Genomic DNA, 10,010 nt, shown 5'->3' on the forward strand with positions numbered 1-10,010 from the left:
TGCCTCGTCATTAAGGCATTTAGACTCGAAGCATGTTGCAGCTCGATGGACAAGTTGTCGCCATTTTGAGTCACTAATATCAGTGCGGCTGTGCTCCAAGGAGGGCTTCAGACTGTCTTTTTGTCCTCCCCGGCACACTGGCCTTTTGAGAATTGAGAAAACAGGGCCTGGTGGGAGAGACATTTGTCGGCCATCTGGACATAGTGTCCAGTCCATTGAGGTTCATTTTGCAGGATTTTTACCTGAATGCTTGTGAAGCTGGTTTCAAGAAGGACGCTAGCATTTGTTGGATGGTCCTTCCATTGAATCCGGAGGATGTGGCAGAGGATGTGCCCAGCAAAAATAGAATTTTTAGTCTTGAAAAGATGTAGGATTTTCTGTAATCAACAAAATTGAGGCAACCATTTGACTGTGCTCCCAATGGAAAGTCTTGCCACTGGGAGCACATATTGAAAATTCAGACATGCATTATCCATAATTCTCTTGATTGTTTATTTAAACAATTGTGTGTTTTTGTGTGTAGTACATGCCTGAAGTCCAATATGCATTGCCAATGGCAAGGCTGCCCTCCAGAAGTAGAAGGTCAGATATGATCCCTTATAGATTATTAGAATCTGAAGATTTTGTGCCACTAGATTGTCAAAGGACCTTATAATTTGCAAACAATTAATCATGTCAATCCACTGTTTATTTACAGGAGGGTATTTCACCGGCAACCAACCTGCAAGAAGATTGCAAAATGCTGTTCTAAATCTCTGTGCACAGGTTAAGTTATATACTATTAACCTGCTAACCATTTAGAATTTGTGTTAAATAAATACAATCTAGTTGAATAAAAAATAGCTTAACAAACATATAACTATTTCTGGAAAGTTTTGAGATATCTGTTCATATGATATTTAAAATATAAAAAAATGGAAAAAATGTTTAAGAGGAAATTATGCAGTTGTTTAGATAGCCTTCCTCCTCGAGATTTTTGTTTTCATTCTTATATAGACTGACAAAAGGAGAGTCTCTTTTCTTTGCTGACCATTAGGCCCCTATGTGAAATATGTTTGCACAAGCTAAACAAGTAGGCATTGGCTGACAGCCCAAAACAGCCCCAAACTTGGCACTAATCTCACTAGGATAGACCACCAGATGGAAAAATGTCACATTGGTGTAATAAGAGAAGTTCTTCTAAACTTGAAACTACAGCATATTTTTGGAGCAAAGAAATAGGAACTATATTTTGTGTCTTAACTATAGTACATCTGACGTACCATTGCTCATTGCTGAAGTTGCTGTTGGGTACCCAAAATGGAGAGCCATTTCCCTGCTCTGGAATCTCTCAGCTTGATGAGCGCAAAAAAGGGCAGCACTGTATATTTTTGTTGTGTTATTTTATTGTAGATATTTAAAATAACTACAGTCATAAAAGGTCAAATAATTGTCCATTATTATGGAATATCCTGATTATGCCTAAACCTCTTTGGTTACAATGCTCAATAAATACTCTGTTTAATGAAGAAATACTATTAAAAGACTGTCCAAATGGAAGATCAACACACAACTTTATTTCACTTTCTAGTTTAAAAATAAGATCTGCTATGGTTGTTTTACAGTAAAAATAACATTTGAAACATAACTAACAAGTACAATATTTATTTGTGTTGAAATAGCTGAAGGATGATTCAGTGGCTTTAGTGGATGTCCTCGCTCCTCCTGACTTTATTTTGAATTCACCAATTGGGAAAGCTGATGGAGAGGTAAAGCAAATCTTGGTTTTTTTTCCCCTTAGTACAGTAGCCTGTGCCTTTTTCACCTTATGCTCCTGAGTATGCTATGTGAAGAAAAAGGTCAAGAAAGATTTATGACATAACAAGATGCTCACCAATGTGTTGATCACTAAGGAATTTCAAATTTATGAGCAACGTTGCTAGCAACTCCATTAGGAATTTCATAGCTTGTCAAAACAAGTTGGAAAATGAGCAATGAAGAACTACCATTATTGAATATTCTGGTCTGCGATCTTAACATTTGTTCAGAAACAGTAGCGTTTGGTAGGAGATTAATATTTAAATAATACAAAAAAAGATATCCTTAGGTATTAGTCTACAATTAGAAAGAAACACTTATTCTGCATTTATAATAAAAGCCTTATGTTGAAAAAGTTAATTGTTGATCAATGAAAGAAATATTCCAATCTAAGCCGTGACAATTCCCTTGAGCTTTCATACCAATAAAACATAATTTGCGGACGCTATTTTTAAAAATGTACATTCCACTTTTCTGGTATCCCTGCACTCAACCAGGGTGCTATCCATGGGCCAAGAAAGCAGATTGGATGCCGTGGGAAACATATGCCATATTTGCGCATCACAGCAGTGGAACTGAACTATAGTGTCCAAATTATGTTCATCCAAGATTCAGCTCCAAGACTGTGTGTGGGTGTCCTGGGTAATTAGCCCTCTATCTCTGCAAATTTCCCTGTTGAGAAAAATTTAGCCTTCACTTATTGATATCTACACCAGAAATCAAAGACTCATCACGGATTAATGAGGCACGGTTTGTGGGCGATCACGAGCACAAAACCATCTCACACCATTCCATTCCATATCATGAATGGAATTTTACCAGGTAGTTGGAGGCAGGATCAGTGTGTGGCGTGCTGGCAGAAGCGCAGAAATAAATGGCAGGCGAGTAACCTGATGTCTTCCTGCCTCCCTCTGGTTTTCCTGAGGCAGGTTGGCAGTACATACGGGAATCCCCATATGCAGACTATTAAGGCAATTAAAACGCCAACAAACAGCCATTTTGCAGGTGCATTGGCTAATGGAGCACGGGCCATTGTCAGCGACCAGGCAAGTTAAGGAATGTGAGCGCACAGTTGGAAGGCTTTGGCACATCAAGCCATCATCATTGCAGCACTGCAAGGGGGGAAAGCGGCAATAAGTAGGCCAACTACAATGCGAGGCAAGTGCTGGTGGGAACAATTTTGTGAAGAAATTATTTTGGAGATTTAGCGGTGTGAGAGACTTGGTGTCATTGTACTGAGGCCATTTGGAGAGATAAGGAATGGCATCAACCTTTAAAAATGTTTCCTTTTATGGATACATGGGTTCCATGTACTCCACGGCAGGGTGCATGATCCACTGAGGAGGAGCTGCAACGCTCTGCAGCTCAGCATCCACAGCAGCAAGGACAGCAAGCTCCGCAGGAGCACCAGTTGCTGCATCCAACATAGTGAATAGCATCTAGCCACAGCAGAGGGAATGGATGAAAGGCTGCATCCAGCAAAAGGCCCTATCCTCTAAACAAGGTGTACAAGCCAAGGGTCAACTTCCTTGACCTGTCAGAGCAACAGTGCCTCCAAAGGCTGTGGCTGTCACATCAGTGGTCACTGACCCGTGCACCCTGATGGATGAAAACCTAATGCCATTATGAACACCACCCATTTACCCTGTTGGTGAAGGTGACCATATCTTTGAACTTTCATGCATCTGGCTCATATCAGGGATCAGCATCTGACATCAGTTGGTTTTCACAATCAGCAGTCCACCACTACATTAGCCAGGATGTGGATATCTTGTATCAGAGAGCATCCCAATACATCAAGTTCGAAATGGATGCAGCCAGTCAAACCCAGTGGGTTTTAGGCTTCACCTTGATGACAGGATTTCAACAGGATCAGAGTGTAATTGACTGCACCCATATGATGATCAAGGCTCCATCAGTCCTACCAAGTGCATTTGTTAATTGTAAGGGGTTCCACTCATTCAATGTGCATCTGGTATGTGACCATCACAAAAGGATCCTGAAGGTGTGTGTGAAGTTCCCAGGGAGCAGTCATGACACCTTTATCCTCCGCAGTCTAAGTTGTCTTAGCTCTTCAATCCACTACACAGTAGATGGCTCCTGGGTGACAAGGAATATTTGTTGAAGAACTGGCTGCTGACCTAGTGCATCATCCTTCCACAGAGGTACACGAGAGGCCTTCCATCTACCAAGGTCACAAAATGCCATTCAGGTGCCTTGATGCTCTGCACAATGTGGAACTTCAAGGAGGAGTGGCACTGTTGCTAGAGGATGTTAGGGAGCGCCTGACTTCCTTGGTGGAGGATGAGGAATGTGGTGTGTTTATCTGTGGTGGTGAAGGGTGCACGAGTCATGTGAATGTACATCTTCAGAGTGTTGCTCCTCCTCGCTGCCTCCTCCCTCTTCTCTTGTTGCGCCTCCAGCGATGTTCCTACAGCATATAAGACAAAAGCTAGTACCGCACAAAGTTGACAGAGTGATGAAGCCCTTGCATTTCGCTGATGATTATATTTCTCCTACCGGTGAACATGGCTGCACGTAAGTCATATGTCAGAGTCAGCTGCAAGTGTCATATGTAATGCTTTCGTCATGTAAATAATGTAATCGCTGCAGCACCCATATCTCTTCATCAGCAACAGTATGCACCAGTACCACCTTACCAATTTCCAGCGGCATCATCCTCACTTCTGTGCTTCTCCCTGGAGTGAGAGTGAGGACAATTTTTACATAATGTTCGGATTTGAACATGACATTTCAAGGGGCTCACTGTGGGATGGGGACGTTGTCGTTGCTATCTATGCAGATATAGAGTTAAGATGCTGCCTGAGCAGACTTTTTTTAGGTTTGGTTGTAAAGAGAAAACCTCAAAGGATATGTGTGCTGAAGACTGCTAAGAAGGTGAAAGATTGGTAATTGACATATGACTCTTGCTTGCCACTCACTTTGCCAGACCTCAAGAAGTCATTGAAATGTTTCCTGCACTGGATCACTTCCTCCACACCACACTCTGGCAGCTCATCTCAATCTGCAACCTTTAGCCAAGCCTGTTTTGTGAGGCTGGTTGACCTCATCCAGCCATCTTCTGGAAAGAGCACCTGCCTCCAGGCTTTCACAGCTTCCAGCCTCACTTCAAGCGTCACATCTTTGGGCTGCACTTCCCCTTATGGCATCCATCTTTCTCCTCCTTTTGCTTCTGCAGCTTTGCTGTCCAAAACGGACTGTTTCACCACTTTGCTTGTTACCTATGTCCATATAAATACTGTGCCCTCAGTCGGTCTCCTGCTCCACCCACCCACTTCTAATTGGACAGTTAACCCAGAGGCACCCTTGTAATTGGCTGTCCCTCCTACCCCCGGAAAATTCACCTGGAAGGGCCCCTACTCGCAGGGTTGGTTTGCCAAACCAGAAATGGTCCTGATATACCGTCAGATTCTAAATCCCTAAAGATTCCATCCTTTAATGCAATAATGGAATTCTGTCACGTTTTTTTAATTCTTTTCATGGAATATGGGATAGGCCAGCATTTATTACCCATTCCTGATTGCCCTTGAGAATGTGGTAGCGAGCCGCATTATGAAGAGTCTTGAGTCATTATGAAGACTGATTACCATACGTTGTTCCACTAATTCCTCAGTAAATTAGATCTAAGATAGGAATGATTCTTGTAAGTTTTTCCCTCCCCAAACAAAAAAATTACTAAACACGTTATAAAATATTATTCTCAGGTTGTGAGCATCTCTGCCAGGGTGGCATTTATTGCCCATTCCTAGTTTTCCTTGAGAACTTGGTGGTGGGTCGCCTTCTTGAGGCATGTAGAGCTGTTAGATTAACAAGTTCCAGGATTTTGAGCAAACGACAGTGAAAGAATAGCAATTTGTTTCCAAGTCTGGATGGAATGTGACTTGTAGGGGAACTTACACTTCTGCCCTTTCCTTCTTGGTGGTAGAGGTTCCCTGTTTAAGAGATGCTGTTGAAGAAGGTTTGTGAAATTTCTACAGTGCATCTTGCACACCTGCAGCCACAGTACGATGGTGGTAGACGGGGTGGATATTGAGACTCATGAATAAAGTGCTTTTCAAGTGGACTGCTTTGTCTTGGATCATAATGAACTTCTCAAGTGTTGTTGGAGCTGCATCCATCCAGGCAAGCAGAGTATTCCATCACATTCCTAACTTGTGCTTTGTAGGTGATGGAGAGGCTTTGGGAAGTCACTCGGCATCGTATAGCAATTCTCTCAACTGCTGTAGTAGTCACAGCATTTTTGCGACATGCCCAGTTGAGTTTCTAGTCAATGATGTCTCCCTAATGGTAATGCCACTGAATGTCAAGGCTCTCTCTCTCTTGTTGATGGTAGCTGGTGTGGTGTGCGTGTTACTTGCCACATAACAGCCCTGGTCTGAATGTTGTCCTGTACTTGCCGCATGTGTGTGTAGACTCCCAGATATGTGTATGGAAGTGAACACTAGAATCAACAGCAAACATCCCACTTTTGGCCTTATGATGGAGCAAAGTTTATTGACAAAGTATTGAAGATGCTGCCGAGAATGTTACCATGAGGTATTCCTGCAATGAATGAGGCTGAGATGATTGACCTCCAAGAACCACAACCATCTTCCTTTGAGCTAGATATGACTGCCAGTGGAACATTTTGTCCCTGATTGCTCATGGCTTTAGTTTGGTGCCACATTCAGTCTGCAGCACTACAGCTGGGATGTTGTTCAAGCCAGTGGTCTTCCCTGTTTCAGTGCACACAGCTGTTTCTAGATCTCATGTGGAGCGAATCAAATTATGTTAAAACTGGAATATGTCATGGTGGGGCCCTCGAGAGGAGGCCAAGAAGATCATCCACTTAGTACATCTGGTGGAAGATGGTTTGTAATGTAATCCTTGACTTTTGCACATGCGTTGTGGACTTTGTCGTTATTGATTAATGGAGTGTCCTTCTCCCTTTAGTTTAATTATGAACTACCATGCATGAGTGCATATGGCAGAGTCACGGAATTTTATTGTCTACTGAGGTGTTGTTGAACAATCCTCCCCCAATCCATTTGTTTTAGTTATTCCCTCATTTCATTCAGTTATATACCTAACTTCAGATATAAGGTATTTCAAAATCCAAGATTGGATCATGTTAAACTTAATCATTCTGTGGTCACTGTCCCCTAGGCGTGCTATTACTTCAAAAATGTAATAAACTTATTCTTTATTCAAAATTTGTTGTTCATCCTGTAACCAAGTGCCATATTAGAAGTAAGTAAAATCTGCTTATTTTTCTTTAAATATATTTTGCATTATTGAATGAGTAATTCAAAATTTGGCTGGAATGGCTTCTTTATTATATACATATCAAATTAACCAACAATAATTGCTTCATGCAACATATAAAACCGTTCTGAATAAATGCTTTCTCAGGTTCTTCAATAACTACTTTAGCTATTATCTGTTAATTCTCTCTGGAGTTTTCAAATCATGGATTAATTGCTTTTTTTTGTCTCTGCAGATTTACAAAAACCTGTGGGCAGCAGTTCTTCAGGGCAAGAAGGTACTTGAGAGACCATCATGGTGGGTCGAATTTTGTGCCAACAAGCCTTCTGTTGGAAGCATGAAGTCAAAGCTCTAATTTACCCTCCATTTAAATATGCAACTGTAAACCAAAGTATAATGAGGGATTAGTCAGCTGTGATTTCTAGTTAATGATGGTCAACATTGCACATAATTGGATTGTAATTAATAGTTGCTCTTTACAAAGGTTTACATGAACAATTAAACTGAGTCCTAAGGGTAAATTTTGCAGTAAGTGCTCTCGACAAGAAAAATAAATTGCAGGGCTGCAGGTAAAAATTGGTAAAGTTACCTCCTATGTGAACTGAAAAAACAAAAGAAAGGCTTGCATTTATATTGCTCCTTTCACAACCACTGGACATTCCAAAGCACTTTACAGCCAATGAGGTACTTATTAAAGTAGAGTCACTTTTGTAATGTGGGAAACAAGCAGCCAAATTGTGCAAAGCAAGCTCCCAGATAATCATTTTTTTGTGTGATGTCAATTGAGGGATAAATATTATTGGCCAGGACTTAAGTACAACTACCCTGTTCTTCTTCAAAATAATGTCATGAGATCTGAGAGGGCAGATGGGGCCTTCCAAAAGATGGCATTTCCAACAGTGCAGTAATCCCTCAGCACTGCACTGGAGTGTCAGCCTAGATTGTTGCACTCAAATCCTGGAGGAGGCCTTGTATGCACAACCTTCTGGCTCAAAGGCTAGAGTGTCACCACTTGAGCCACAGCTAACACACAACAAAATTCAATTGTGAAACTTCTAGTACTGTAATTTTAAAATGAAAAGGAATTTTCATTTTAAATATTTCTCAGCCTCTGTTTGGCTTAATTGGTAAAAGTCTCATGAGTCAGAAGATTATGGGTTCAAGCCCCACCTCAGAACTTCAGCATATTGTCTAGGCTGATATTTCAGTGTATTACTCAAGAGCAGCTACTTTTTAAAGGTGTCATCTTTCAATTGAGATGTGAAACCAGGGTCCTATGCACGTGTTCATGCAGGTGTAAAGGATCCCATTGTATTACTTAAAGAACAATGGAAGGTTGGGAACTTGCTGCATTCAAATCAGCTGACGTGGTTGCCTACATTACAGTGACTAGACTTCAAAAGTAATTGATTTCATAGATGTGAAGCATTTTAGAATTTTACATAAAATTGCAGATTCATTTCATCTGCTCTTTTAATAGATTTAAAATATCATAACTATTGCTAACATAAAAATCTGAAATAATGAACTTTACCTACACTTGCCCTTTGATTCTTTTATTAATACGACAGCCTTTGCTCTGAAATAGCAGATATGAAAAGTAATGTGATTGCCAAACATGAAACGATTTGATTTTATGTCAGATGCATACAATTTAAAATGCAGGAAGAACACAACACATAGTCCAGAATACTAACAAATTATCAGGAGCTATGAATAAAATGAAATATTAATTCAGTTAAGGACAATAATATTATGTTCTACGTTATAATTGTCACATTTGATCTATCAAGCACAATGTTTACTTTGCATTTTTGTTAAACTACCAGTACATGATGTCCATGTGAAAGTTAAAAATAATTGTGAAATATTAGATTTCTGTGAAAAGAAATTTTATTGTTATATAACTTGTAACATTTGTTATGACTGTTAAAATTCACCAGCTTTGGCAACTCTGATTGTATAATTAAATGATTTTACAAGCGTAAGTGATATGGTCGCAGTATTTGAAACGTGGTTCTGATTCATTGAACTCATGAAGGTTACCCTCATGAGATACTGTGGCCTGTAATAAACATTGAACAATTACCCTTTTAGAACATTAGTGTTAGTGGCAAACATTTTGATACTATTTGAGCTAGAATAGAGACATTTCTATTTGTTAAAGCTGAAAAACACGGTAGTGACTCAGACAAATGCAGAAAATACGGTCCTGATATTGACAGGTGCAGATTTCTTAAGCGGGCAGAGTGGAGCATCGGGAAACCTAGCTCCTAGCTTTTTTTTCTATAGATCCCCACTCAGAAGTTATCCTGATTGACAGGTTTGGCTACCTGTCAGGCAGGGAGCACAGGGAGGAGGTCGCAGGAGCAGATAGGGAGTCTGCTTCTGAGTTAGTGGGAGCATGGGTTTAAGTCAATCCCTGATCCCAAGGAGGGGTCTCAGAATGCCCAACCCCAAGGTTGATGGTGTCTGATCTTGTGAAGGCAAATCTTGGGTTGGCAAATCCCAGGGGTCATTAGTTGGGGGAGAGGATCCAATGACAGGGAGGTGTCTGATGACGAGGGTATCCAACAGCAGAAGAAATGGGGCTCACGTGCAAAGCAGAGCAGAAGGTAGCCTAGTGAATTGAGTGGGAGGGAGCACTGCTGTTCCTTCTGGCCCAGAAGTAGTGCCTTAAAGACACTTACCTTTTCCCTGAAGCTGTTTTCACCTTCCTTGAGCTGCTGAGTTTTCCTAGACCTGGAAACCTGGCCAGCCTGGATTAAACCTGTAAAATGGGTTACATATGAGGCTCCAAACCTCATAATATTTAAATAACCAACCCACCTCATGAAAGCTGGTTGGCTACCTGTCCCAGTGCCACCTCAATTAAATTCTGAAGTAGTCGGGTTGGAGGTGAGTTGAGATTGGAGTTGAGATTTTTAAAATGTTAACATCAAATCCAA

The 10,010-nt window shown here is 40.9% G+C and overlaps 1 protein-coding gene across 2 annotated transcripts in view; it reads left to right on the forward strand.

Moving 5' to 3' along the window:
* Positions 1 to 9,050, forward strand: part of acox3 (acyl-CoA oxidase 3, pristanoyl) — a 216,671-nt gene extending 207,621 nt beyond the window's left edge. For both annotated transcript variants that reach the window (XM_078542581.1, XM_078542590.1), the window contains exons 16-18: positions 698 to 765; positions 1,662 to 1,748; positions 7,298 to 9,050. In XM_078542581.1, coding sequence (XP_078398707.1) covers positions 698 to 765; positions 1,662 to 1,748; positions 7,298 to 7,417 — 275 coding nt within the window. In that variant the 3' untranslated portion in view covers positions 7,418 to 9,050. The remainder of the gene's footprint in view (positions 1 to 697; positions 766 to 1,661; positions 1,749 to 7,297) is intronic.
* The last annotated feature ends 960 nt before the right edge of the window (positions 9,051 to 10,010 follow it).

Source organism: Cetorhinus maximus, chromosome 1 (assembly GCF_964194155.1).
Source record: "Cetorhinus maximus chromosome 1, sCetMax3.hap1.1, whole genome shotgun sequence".
Taxonomy (NCBI): domain Eukaryota; kingdom Metazoa; phylum Chordata; class Chondrichthyes; order Lamniformes; family Cetorhinidae; genus Cetorhinus; species Cetorhinus maximus.